The following is a 13,249-nucleotide window of genomic DNA, read 5'->3' on the forward strand; positions in this document are numbered from 1 at the left end:
CGAATGATTTTGACAGAAAGACACTTATTTGCTTTGCGCTCTGTAAAAAGAACTTTAGGAAAGCTAAATTAAGGTTGGAAAATAGTGTAAAATTACAAAGCCGAGAAGTCAAATGTGGTATATTTCTTAGGCGGTTCTGTGCTCGCTGTTGTCTTGTGACAACCAACCACGCTTATCCGAGCACTTTGCAGATGTTTTCAGTATCACATTTCCAGATATTTCCATCGTTATGTTTGTTTTTCTCTGCGCCACTGAGATGACATAAAAGTTTATTCATTTTTAATCTTGTGTCACGAAACATCCGGCGAAATCCTCTTTCCTGACATTGTGATGACCTTGAACTTCATCCGGAGGCATGACTGGATCAATATATGCAAGAGTAGGATTTCTCATCGTAACTCGGAAAGACTGTCATTGAGTGAACGTGAAAAGTTCACTCTATCCAGAAAATACGTACAAGGAACTGGGTTACGACTGGCCAATCGATCGTTGTTTCGCGTGAATGTTCAGCGCATGATTGAAGTGGGTTCTGTTTCATACCCCGAGACAGTGGCGAAGATATCCAAAGAGGCGGAAAAAAGACAGAATAAGAAAAATACAAATACACAGTTATCATTGATGCTTATGATAAACCAAAAACAGTAGGAAAGCAATGTAAATAATGCAACAGCTCTTCATAAGCCAGGAAATTCGCCTCTTCCTCAACCATCCATGCGTTCTTCCCAAACTGCTCACGTATGTACGAATCTAGGACAATTGCTATGAAGCCAAAATTACGGACAATTGCGACGATTTTGATGGTGAAGGTCATTTTACTAATTAATGGTAGGACAATTGCAACAATCAGGACCTAACCTAACCTAAGGCGCCACAGAACTAATAATGCTGTAGAAGGTTGGAACAACAAAATAAATAGATGTCTTGGAAGACCGCATCCAAAAATTCATGATGTTCTGGCCTCAAGAGCCAAGCAGAAGACACCAACATCAAGTACATGCGGATGGAACTTAATCTAGAAGGTCAGAGAAGGAAGAAACGTGACATTAAAATCGACGAGAGAGTTGGGAAGTGTATTCGCACATATGAGGAAACGGACGGGTGACTTCAAAAGGTGTCTGTTGGTTCTAGCCCATGTTCAAAAACTTGATTGAACCAAATTCCCAGCCGAAAATATCCATATTTCACATAATTATCTTGTAAGAGGTATTATGCGGTGTTTAAGTCACCCTTCTATTTGATAGAAGATTTAAAATGTTATTGCAATTGTCCACCCGCCCTTTCACTTCTGTCTTCATCGCAATTGTCCAGCTACCGTACAGTGTTTCCTCTCTTATTATGTATATTTTCCTTAACCATACTCAGTGGCGCCAAATCTTGAAAACATTGGGTGGCCTGGACTCAGAGATTTGTTGTGTAAATTTATACAACACGTGACACAAGTCTTCATCCTCACTTAATTTTGAAACTATGGCTACGAATTGTGTGATACGTATTATATACGTGTATATATACCGTGCGTCCATTTCGATCTGCAGCCGAGAGATCGGGAGAAGCGTGGCGGGCGGCACTGACGGAGATGCCGACATTTGCGGCCTGAAATGCCCGCTTATTTTTATGGACATATGCAGACATTTATATAAATATTGCAAAACGAGCACTAACCTGTGTTATAAGAGTATGGTTTTAATTTTAGTAGCTTAGTGACTGTATGTGCCGATGATTTTGACACGCCCACCTCTTGTGAAACACGGCGTAGAGGTTTGTTTGGAGAACGTTCTAACGCTGCACCAATATCATCGAGTTTTGCTTCGGTTAGAATCCGTCGTTTTTGCTTAGGTGTTTTAAAATTTAACGATACAGTTTCTCGTAATTTAAGGACAAGATGTCTAACCGTATCTCTGTGTGGAGTTGAAACGCATGGGAATTTCTGTACAAATTACCTACACACGTCTCGACACGAGTTTGTTTTCACGTAGGTACGTGTCATACATAAAAAAATCTTTGTTCTAACGTGAATCTTGCGGCTGGCATTCCAATCGTCTCACTGACACGTCACACATACACACTACAATAACACAAACAAGTAACTGCAAGTAACCAAGAATAACACTCTTGCGCACAGTACGAAATTAACACGCTCTTGGTTTACATTGCTCGCCACTATATTTACAACTCTGTCTTCATCTAGTCGCGAAGGAACAAAAAACTCGAGCTCGGAGATTTCGGATTGCAAGGAAGCTCACGAACACTATTGACTTTTAACGGTTTCTTCTACAGCGTAATCTTGATACAGTGTTGCACATTCAAAACCTCCAAACGATCCCCATCGGCACAAAACTCTTTCAAGGATATAAACTTAAGCAGGACGTTACTGGTCAAAACTATGATTAAAATGTTTTATTATCTGTGGCTCTTAACATCGTTTTTAAAGCGTATTTTTTGTGTATATAAGAGCAGAACTTGGATGAATTACAGAAGAACTTTTGCGTGTTATAACACAGGTTAGTTTAAGTTGCTGTTTTAAGTCCACTTTATGCACAGTAAGGCTAATCGGGACTGGACCTACAGTTTAAAGTGGGATCCGAACCACTTGTGCCTCCACCGGGTATCGAACCCGGGACCCCTTGATTACAAGGCAAAGACGCTACCACTGCGCCATGGGGGAGGCCCCAACACAGGTTAGTGATCGTTTTGCAATATTTATATAAATGTCTGCATATGTCTATAAAAATAAGCGGGCATTACAGGCCGCAAATGTCGGCATCTCCGTCAGCGCCGCCCGCCACGCTTCTCCCGATCTCTCGGCTGAAGATCGAAATGAACGCACGGTATATATATATATATATATATATATATAATGTGTATATTGTGCCTCAAACGGGTGTTTAGATTCATTCGTTTTATTTTACTTCGCCTTTCTGCCACTTTTGGCTAATCGCGGTGAGGATGAGTGATGATATGATGAAATCAATGAAGGGACACTCGCAAGGAATACCCATGACGGGATTGGAACCCGAAACCCTTGGCGTCATGACACCTTGTGCTAATTACACCGCAATGGAAGTCTGCTTATGAATAGGAAAACAAGAAACCAAAACTTTGTCAACACAACTAACGTTTGGCAAGATGCAACACAATGCAATAAGAACAACGGCAACTAAAGCAATCTAGTTTCTAGGGCATTTACCAGAATAATCTTCAAGGCACCATTACTGCAACGTTGTTCATACATTGGCTGAAATGTCCTTGGATTGGTTTCATCTTCACTTAGTATGTTCCTGGTAATCATGAAGTCTTTACACAGTTTCTTCTTCTAGGATCGACAGTCAGAATCTTAAAACTTGTCTAGAAATACAATAATATTACAAATTATATATGTATAACAAACGAGTTATAAATAATATGAAAATAACAGTCTCATTATTGTATCAAGATAGTAAAAATCAATGGCACTTGTAAAACTAAAATTAATTTTATAATTTCAATATATATGTTGCAGACAACGTCACTTCGAACGAAGAAAACCTTGTAACATTAATAACACTTCAAGTAGGGATAAAAATTAATGCACAAAGAAGGTAAATTGAACAATATAGACCTTACCTTTGCCTGTGAACTCGTCTCACATCCACTTATCTGTGCTATTACCTCGCCTCTCATCCATTTTTCTGTAATGTGAACAAGCTTCTCATCCATTTATCTGCACACTGATCTCACCCATCATCCATTTATGAAAAATTCTCATAACTGTGGTCAAGATCTGTCCTTTTCCATCGCTGCTCTTGCTTCTAAACGCAATATACGGCACAAACAAGCAAATTCCAAATCTTTGGTCTCTTCTTTGTCTATTTACGGGTTTGGAGTAAATGCAGTTATATGTGAAACTAAAGGGTTCTGCACCTACCTATCTCTGGCTGTGGCCTTGGTCATCCTTCGTCTGGATTCTAAGCTTCTTTCGCTTCCTCTTTCATCCATTTTGTAATGGTTGTTAATGTCATGAGGTCGTCCTCACCAATATACACGTTACTGGCTATCTGACGCCAGGTAAGGCAGAGCAGATCCGATACCAGCCACTCCCGAGCTTTATATCGCGAATTTTCAATGCTCCTTTCTAGGACAATCATAAAACTACGGTTTTCGGTACGAATACATTAGGATGAAACGTGGGGTAGACGTGGTAGCTGAAAGAGAACACAGAACATTCAACACAGATTGAAAGGTAATGGTACTTACCTTAATTACTTACCTTATCTGCGTTCTGGATTTACTTGGATTTTGTATTATTCTAAGCTCTGGTGTGATCCTGCAATGTAGAATTTGCTTCTGTGAGACCGGTAGCAGTGTGACCCAGAGGATGATAGGAATCTCCCATAAGGGTGAATCGTCATTGGTATAACTACTCGATACTCGGGAGGGGTTTGAACCAAGTGTCCTAAAATAATAATAATATAAATGCTTGTAACTAATACGTTAATATGCCTATTCATAATAACTACTTTATTAATTATTTATTGATTTGCTTTATTTTACTTCGCTTTTTGTGCCACTTTTGGCTAATTTGCGAAGATTGGGATGAATGATGATATAATGAAATTGATAAATGGAAACTCACAAACATCCATGCCCAGGCCGGGATTCGAACCCGGGACCCCTGATGTAGTAGCGCGATGTGCTAACCACACCGCCACGGGAGCCGGCATAATAATAACTATTAATAGGCAAATTAATTAATATTATTGTTATTACATGAATAGGTAAAATAGGAATAGACAGAGTAGGAACAGAAATGCAAGAGTAGGTATTCGTTATCTACCTTACGAGTAGTTAAAATCGCCAAAATTTGTGTAAAGACAACTGCCTCGTAAGAAAATTAACGTAAATAGGGAAAAATCTAATATTTATTGAATATCAAAAGATAATGTTATGTTCTGGTGTGGAAAGTTCCTGATTAATGTTTTATGCATATTATTGTCAGTAGTAGTGTGCATAAATGTTCATAAATACCGTCAATTCAAAGCCACCCCAATCACATCCTTGCCTTCGTGCAAGCTCAGCAGTAATAAATAACTGTTGATTTTTAAGAAATGCTAAACAAGTAATATGTTTTGATTATTTAATTTTAGTAATTGCTAAGTCTTTCTGGGGAAGGGGGTTGGAAACCCCTGAAACTCCCCTCCAAATACGCCCTTAATGTCCACTTAATATCGCCCGACCCTGTGGCCGAGTGGTTAGCACATCGCGCTGCGACGCCAAGGGTCCCGGGTTCGAATCCCGGTCGGGCTTGGTTGTTTGTGAATGTCCATTCATCAATTTCATCATTTCATCACTCATCCCCATCTTCGCAAATTAGCCAAGAGGCACAAAACGCGAAGTAAAATAAACTAAATCAAATCAAATCAAATCCACTTAATATCAGTTACTTGGTAGGTAAGCATGAACTTTTGACTTGAAGAATACAGCAATTAGCCACTATTTCCACATAAGTTTTGTGTACACTGTCTCTTGAAAGTTGTTGCAGCAATTAATTAATCTTGCACTATTTCCTGCACAGAAGCTTACGTTGCTCAACTGTTTCTCTCACAGTTGATGCAACGGCTTACACGCTCAAGATTCACGTTCAACTAACACCATCGCACTACTACATTCTCGAAGTCTCACGCTGTCACTTTCTGGCTCATTTTCATAATCAAATTAAATATATCTGAGCGGTTTTCCCCACAGTTATAAGCGAAGGAGAGGAAATTGCTTCATGTTTGAGCGAAGCTATGTTTCTTCGGCCTTCAAGCAAAAAGGAATTGCTGCATATGTACGACGTGCAACTCGCAAGTTGAAATCTTCCGTATAGATCTGCATTAAGGAAAGTCCTAATCCACTCTGAGCATTCAGGCTAATGTTTTAGCCGAGCAAATGGTTGCGCTGTAGTGTTTGAGGGATCATTAAAGTAAAAACAAGTTTTTATATTTTACGTTCAAGTCGAAGAGACGTACAGAAATACATATTGGTAATTTCGTACAATGCGCTACTCAAAATGATTGCTCAAAGTATAGATGGGTTTCATGTGACGTAAGGATGCGCACGGCCGCCATGTTTGTGGCCAATTTTATTTGCCGTTTGCAAGGAAATATCCACCACGTAGCGTTCGTCACGTCTGCTTGCTTTAAATCACGAATGTTTACGTTAGTTTCTCCCGCCTGCCCGCTTCAAAACCGTATGGATACAAGAACTTGCCACAATCATGGCTGCTCGAAACCACAATGCAACAGTTTGTGTCGTAGATGAAGGTAGGTGAGTCAACTCAAAACGTAATATGAAGCGGAAGTAGTTTCTTAATTCACAAGAAATATTTATCGGACATAGAGGCTGATTTGAAACGCAGTTTCTCGCTTAACATTTCGAGTTTCGCTTGTTGTAGCGCCAGGATAAAGGTACAATTTATCTCTCTGTAAAAGTCGCGCGCATTTCGACTAGTGTTGAAGATTTCATCGTGTGCAAAACTCCGCTCCCTTTAATTTGTAGTTCTCTTGTTTTATTTTATTTTCCTCAATTTTTGGTTGAACGAGACAGTGAGGATGGATGTTGACGAGATGGCGAAATATAGGGCACGCTTACAAAGAATTAACCATACAAGGCCAGCGCTCTAACTCGAATCCTTCACAGGGACGTTCTCTGTCGTAATGAAGTTAGGCTTTCACACATCATGAAAGATATATGTTCATCCAGTAAGGAAACGCACATATTTGATGTCTTCAAAGAACTTCCGTGTGGGAGTGGAGTTGTTGAGTTGAGTTTAAACCACTCTTATACACAGAAGGCTAACCGGAACTGAACTTACAGTTTAAAGTGGGATCCGAACCACTATGTGCCTCCACCGGGTATCGAACCTGGGACCCCTTGATTACAAGGCGGCGACGCTACCACTGCGCCATCGGGGAGGCTCTGTCCGACTATATGTAAGTAACACAAATGGGAAGTATCAATGACCTAGGGTGTCATTTCATCTATTTTGTCCGTCATCAATCGATTGAATTGAATTTTTGCTTCAAGTCCACTTTATGCACAGATAGGGTAATCGGGACTGAACCTACAGTTTAAAGTGGGATCCGAACCACTGTGCAATTTGTCTCCATTGGGTATCGAACCCGGGACCCCGTCATCAATCGTAAAGTGAGATTAAGCAAAACAATCACGCCAAGATGGTGGAAATTTTGTAACTGAAGCAGCAGACAGCACAACAACCTCGTCGAGTTACGCGAGACAGCAGTCGCTGTACCAACAAAACTCTGCATAAATATCTGGGTGATGCCACCGCGAGTGCGTTATCCGTTCCGTGTTAATTGCGGGCGTTAATCCCTTTAGAAAATATGTTTTAGGGCGAGCGTGGTTCGAAGGAGGTCGACACTTAAATTAAAATGCGAGTGAGGGACGGAGCCAGCCAACCAAAGATGCTGCGTCGCGGGTAGAAAAACGAGGGGAAAGGCTGTCGGGTGAATACAGGAAGCTCGTCGCTGGGAGTGAGATGTTGTGTCTGCCACCATGGGGAGACCGTGTGTTGGAGCTGAGAAGTCATGTTGCGTGCACTGCAGGTAACTTTAGATGTGTTTTGCCGCATTGCTGTATACATTATAAATGTTCACGCTGCATACACTTTGCGAATTAAGCTTTTTGCTTTGAGTGGGCCCAGTCAGTGGCGTATGTGTGGTTTCATTTCGGGATAGGTTTCTTTGGGGTAATACAAATTTGTACTTAGAGTTACGTTACCTTCACTAAAGTAAACAATTGCCTTGTGGTTCTAATACCTTAGAACAGTTGTTCTGGGGCGCCGTGACTGGCATACAGGGGCGCTGCGAAATGTTCCAATATTTTCACTGAAATGACACTTAATCCAAACAAGTGCTTATTTAGTACCTTTTACACAGAAAAAAACTGGTTTGTTTGGAATTACCAAAAAAGTTTGGTTGAGCTGTTTGATAATGCTTTTTGTTTCCGATAAGGTATTCGTAAACAAAATTATACATATGTAAGTAAAGTGAAACAAAACGTTTGGTTAAATTTACTACATGTGCGTGAGCGTGCTTTCGAATTTGAAATAACGATTGTCTAGTTTCGTCGAGTGTAGTATGAAAATCCTTTGTCGAAAATTGAAACTCGTGTAGATAGATAATTACTCGAAGCGAGTCTTTGTTCTTGTGTAACCTAATATTCTGAAAAAAAAAAGCTCAGAATATACATACTTTATACTGAGCTTCCTACACCGGCCGCTAGATAGTTCTGCTAAAATGTGTAAAAAAAAAATAATGTTTTTGTACAACAAATAATGATACGTTTGATTACTGAAAAATTGTACTTTAACACTCTTCGAAAGATGTGTGAACATTGAAGCTACAAATTAAAGAGCAAAATGTACTGTAGTCAATAAAAGTGAGTCTCCCATGAGCAACATTATTGATTCCAGACTATATAAGTAGAAGGTAAGTGTGGCGAAAAAAATCAAACGCCAAAGACTGTTAGTTAGTTCATGTGAACTTTCTATTCTGAATGTGTATTTTGAGATCAGTTAGTTCGTACAAACTATCCACCCTAGCTAACAAATCGTTGCCGTTGGATAATTTTGACTAAATTATTTGTTTTCCTAAACAAATGGGCTACATTTCGTTAGATTTACCAAAATAATATTTGGTTTTGGTAACCAAAAAAATGTTTACGACAAACAAATAGAACTTGACCAAATCTTTTGGTACTGCTGAACAATTGTTTGGTTGATGCCTATTTAAACAAACTATTTGTTCACCACTACCATTTTTTTGGTTAATCCAAACAAACGTTTTTCTCTGTGTACATGTAAAATGTTCCTGAATATGAAATGTGTTTATTTTTCAACTTAAGGCAATCAACCTAACCACACTCACTGAGCGTTGCAAGTGTTAGATAGATCTACATTCTGACTTGGGCGCTGAGGAAAAATCTCGAAACATTTACGTCGCCCAACTTTTTGTTTCGGAACCGCTACTTTAGAACATTGGTTCTAACTTGCGTCACTAAATATTATGATAGCATTTAAACGTAATTTAGAAACAGTATACAGTAAAACCTCGTTAATCCGGACTAATGGGGGAGGATAAGTTGACCGGTTTAATGAAAGTCCGGATTAACTGAAATAACCTAAAAGAACAGTAGAAAGTGCATTAAAACTCCGTTTATAGCAACAAAACATGTTTATTATGGTGTATTTAAAGAGCGTAGACCTAAATACGTTATACAGTACAGTACAAAGTGTGCGGGAAACAGAATTTCATCAGTGGTTGACTGTCTTTTCTTTGGAAAGTTCTCTTGTTGACTTCTAGCCACATTTAAGTAAAACCTTGCATTCTGCTTTTTTTTGGGGGGGGGGGTGGAGGCTGTCCGGATTGAGCGAAGTCCGGCTTATCGGGATACGGATTAACGAAGTTTAACTGTATTTACATGCTGTCCCGCAGCGTGGCCGTGAGATCTAAGGCGTCATGTATGCTTTGGGCTCCGGTTACCGAACGCGCGCAGGTTCGAGTCTCCTGGGGGAAGCGAACCTATAACAAGGAATGGGGGTTCGTCGTGCTGACCACACGTGCAATCTTTCAATTTTCGAGTGAAATTGCCGTGTCATACAATTTGCATTGGACTCAATGAAGCCTTGTGAAATTGGTAAACACAAAACGAAAGCAATTTATATACAGTATAACTTCTAATGACCTTTTTTCTTAATGACTAAAATGTCACCGAGCCCTTCATATATGAACACATTTTCGGATCTGGCTCCTCCCTCAAAAAAATCCTGGGTACGGGACTGTAGGGCAGTAAATGTGATTCCTTAATCACAAATGACACTTGGCTTATTATTTTATCTCTTAAACATCATTGCGCAGTGGCGTCTCGTCCCTTGAGGCTTTCGGGACTTAGCCCCTAAAGAAAAACGGACGTATTCACGTAATTATCAATCACCATAACGCATAACTATCACACAGTCTTTTAAAAGGCGATTTTTACCCACGTAAATTCATCGTCTGTTGCAATGGATACGACAGCGCTCCTAGCGGCATTGATGTCAATTATCGTTTTCCGGGGCACGTCGCAAAGGAAGGCGTGGGCTACACCCACCTACGCTACAGTGAAGGTCACATGCTAGCAGAGAGAGGAGGGGAGAGTGCAATGGATTTGAGTGCTGATTCGGGGCTACTTCCGTTGCGTCGCGTTCGATCTCGCGTGTTGTTCTGTAGTGTTTTGGTAGCTTTCATTCGCTATGTTTGAGTGAGTTTGGCAGGGTTGATGTTCGAACACAAATTGATGAAGGACATAGGCTGTCAATTACAAGACACAATGAATTTGTCCGGAAAAATAGGCATATATTAAATAGAATTATCGATTGCTTAAAATTCTGTGTCGACATGAACTTGCTCAACGAGGACATAATGAAAGAGAACAATCTTTAAACAGAGGCATCTTCCCAGATCTATTACCCCTTCATAGAAGAGGGAAAACTAAGAGGGAACTTCGTGTTCTTTCTTGTAGTAAAGAGTTGAAAAACATAAACTCTATCAGTAGATTGCGTTCATTTTTTATTTAAAATTATTTAGAGGGTACCTTTTCAGAAACAGTAAAAATGACAAACATAGTTATAATAACTCCAGTGGCAACAGCTGAATCTGAACGATGTTTCAGCACATTGAAGCGTATTAAAACCTGCTTAAGAAATGCAATGGGACAAGACAGACCAAATGCCTTGGCACTTGCTTACAATAGAGATAGAATACATTTCAAACATAGAGGGCTTCATCGAAAAAGTAATAACAAAATTTACTGAGCAGAAGAACAGGAGTCAACGTTCGTAGAAAGGTATGTTTCACAACAATACTTGTTTCTTTTGTAATCATGTGAATTGTCATTATATTTTAAATTCTTTAAAAAAATAAGTCCAGTTTTGTAGTTTAGAAGAAGATAAATACCCGTTTCTTTGTAATTCATGTAATTTGTCATTACATTTTAAATTCTTTCAAAAAAGTAAATCCAGTTTTGTAGTCTAGAAGAAAAAATACCTATTTTTTGTAATTCATGTGAATTTTCATTATATTTTAAATTCTTTAAAAAATAAGCCCCGGCCAAATTTGAGGCCACGAGACGCCACTGTCATTGCGTATCAAGTATTGCTACTAAATCCAAATAGTTTTATTGAAGCTTTACAAAAACGAAAGAAACAAAAACTTGAACCAGCTTTCGCGGTCTATATGACCCCAACATGCAGACGCAAGTGGTGAAGTGGATGTATTTACTGTTTTCTTGTCTGACGACTGAGAGACAGAGGCTCTGTCCGAAAAATACAAAGTACAGATTTGAAGTATCGTCTTGGCGGAAGTGACGTCACCTAGTACAGTTCGAAAGCACCAAGAACAGAAGAACGCAAGTGCACAGCTCGCAGTACAGATGGATGCTGACTAGGTCACGCGATTTCCGCACTCGTTGTTCATTTGTTTAAAATCACGGAGGTAGAAAGCCAGCAACACTGGTTACGTTATGAGCCAACAAGTTGTTGGTTAAAGATCCTGTAATGTGTGAAAATGTGTGTGTACGAACATTTGAAAATGCTATGTGATTTCTATGGTGAAAAACAAGTGCTTAAAACGCGAGGAAAACAACGAGTACTCAGTTTGATCTACTGATCGTATTTGGCGCTGCAGTCGAAGTGCAATTCGAAAGACTTTCACTTCCAGTCCACGACTTGAAGACCGCACTCCAAGACCATACTCGGCTCGCTTCAAGCACGGTCTTGAACCTTTGGAACACGACCTTTATTTCCAGTATTTGAGGCAGTAGTTCTTTATAGCACCACTGCAATGTCCATAGCCATTGCGAATGGAAACGCAATGCGGAACAAACAAGCGCGTAACGCGGAAGCAGCATAACCAATGAAGCGAATCTATCCTTGGGCATTATTTCTTTGTAGCTGAGTGCATGAATGCGTGTACACCTGCCTCTGTTCTTACTTAAGAATCCCGACTATAGTAGTATATGCTTCATCACAAGTACGAAACGAACCATCTTTCGTGGTCGAATGGTTAGCATAGCGCGATACGGATCAGGGGCCCAACCCAAGGTTCCTGTAAGCCATACACGCTTCGTCTGTACCCGTTCCTTCATCTGTTCGGTTAATTCATTACTAATTATCACGGTCATGGGAATTTTGGTTTAATTTTAAAAAAAAATCGATATTATGTGTGGCGTGCCCAGGATTTTCGAAATGAAGGGGTTACGTATGGTCTTTTTTAGAGGTCGATACTCATTTTGAATCTTTTCCTGCCTTTCATTTTTAATTGGGGGGAGGGGAAAAGAAGGTTCTGACCCCCTCACCAACCCCCTGGACACGCCACTGTCCTGCAGAAGTTTAACAAAGTCTCGTACAGTCTCGATTTTACATAATTTCTGACATTCCTCGATACCATCTTCATTATACTCATTTGAATAGTTGAATGATGTTTTAAACATTAGTATGTTCTTTAATGAGTTGTAAATGTATTTAAAAATCGAATTTGCCTTTTCAAGAAGTATTTGCGTCATAAATCTCCAAACTCCAATTTTACAAAGACATATTTATATGTGACGCCGTGGTTCTTAAATTTCAAGGTTTAGAAATGAACCTACTTTCAGCAAAAAGGTGAGCAGCCCTTCTTTCAAAATTCAGTCTTGCTCTCCTACCACCTGTTTCTTACTTATCAAGAGGGAGAAGTCGGTTCAGATAAGGTTGTTTTTGTGTCTAGAGATAAGCACAATCACACATAAACCAGGCATGGAGGAAAAGATTCTAGTAAGACAACTATATCAATGATGAAACTCTCGTAGGAAGGAATATGTTTACTTCTTGTCCAGGGTGGCTTCTCTAGGACCATGATAAAATTCAAGTATAATTCCAGCTTTCAAGGCAAACTTTTCAAAAATTCAAGGATACAAGTAGATGTTTTCTCTCTCTCTCTCTCTCTCTCTCTCTCTCTCTCTCTCTCTCTCTCTCTCTCTCTCTCTCTATATATATATATATATATATATATATATATATATATATATATATATATATATATATATATATATATATATAATCTAAGGTACTGAGTTTACATTTGCCATTTTACTTACTCAGACTCGAAATATATCTACAAACACAAGTCTCAAATGTTTTGGGAGATACCGGGTTCGGAAAACGAAAAAAATACGTGTTTAATAAGTGAAAGAAAGC

The 13,249-nt window shown here is 39.4% G+C and overlaps 1 protein-coding gene across 6 annotated transcripts in view; it reads left to right on the forward strand.

The window, feature by feature from the left end:
• qtc (GRIP domain-containing protein quick-to-court) overlaps positions 1 to 13,249 on the forward strand; it is a 175,066-nt gene that overhangs the window by 100,236 nt on the left and 61,581 nt on the right. The window contains exon 1 of one of the 6 annotated variants that reach the window (XM_083115620.1): positions 7,465 to 7,583. The exons of 2 other annotated variants lie outside the window; for them this stretch is intronic. In XM_083115620.1, the coding sequence (XP_082971746.1) occupies positions 7,534 to 7,583 (50 nt within the window). In that variant the 5' untranslated portion in view covers positions 7,465 to 7,533. Of the gene's footprint in view, positions 1 to 7,464; positions 7,584 to 13,249 lie in introns of those variants that run through there. 3 more of the 6 variants (XM_083115621.1, XM_083115624.1, XM_083115625.1) reach the window with 3 other exon arrangements.

Source organism: Lepisma saccharinum, chromosome 30 (genome assembly GCF_977018435.1).
Source record: "Lepisma saccharinum chromosome 30, izLepSacc3.1, whole genome shotgun sequence".
In the NCBI taxonomy this organism is placed as follows: domain Eukaryota; kingdom Metazoa; phylum Arthropoda; class Insecta; order Zygentoma; family Lepismatidae; genus Lepisma; species Lepisma saccharinum.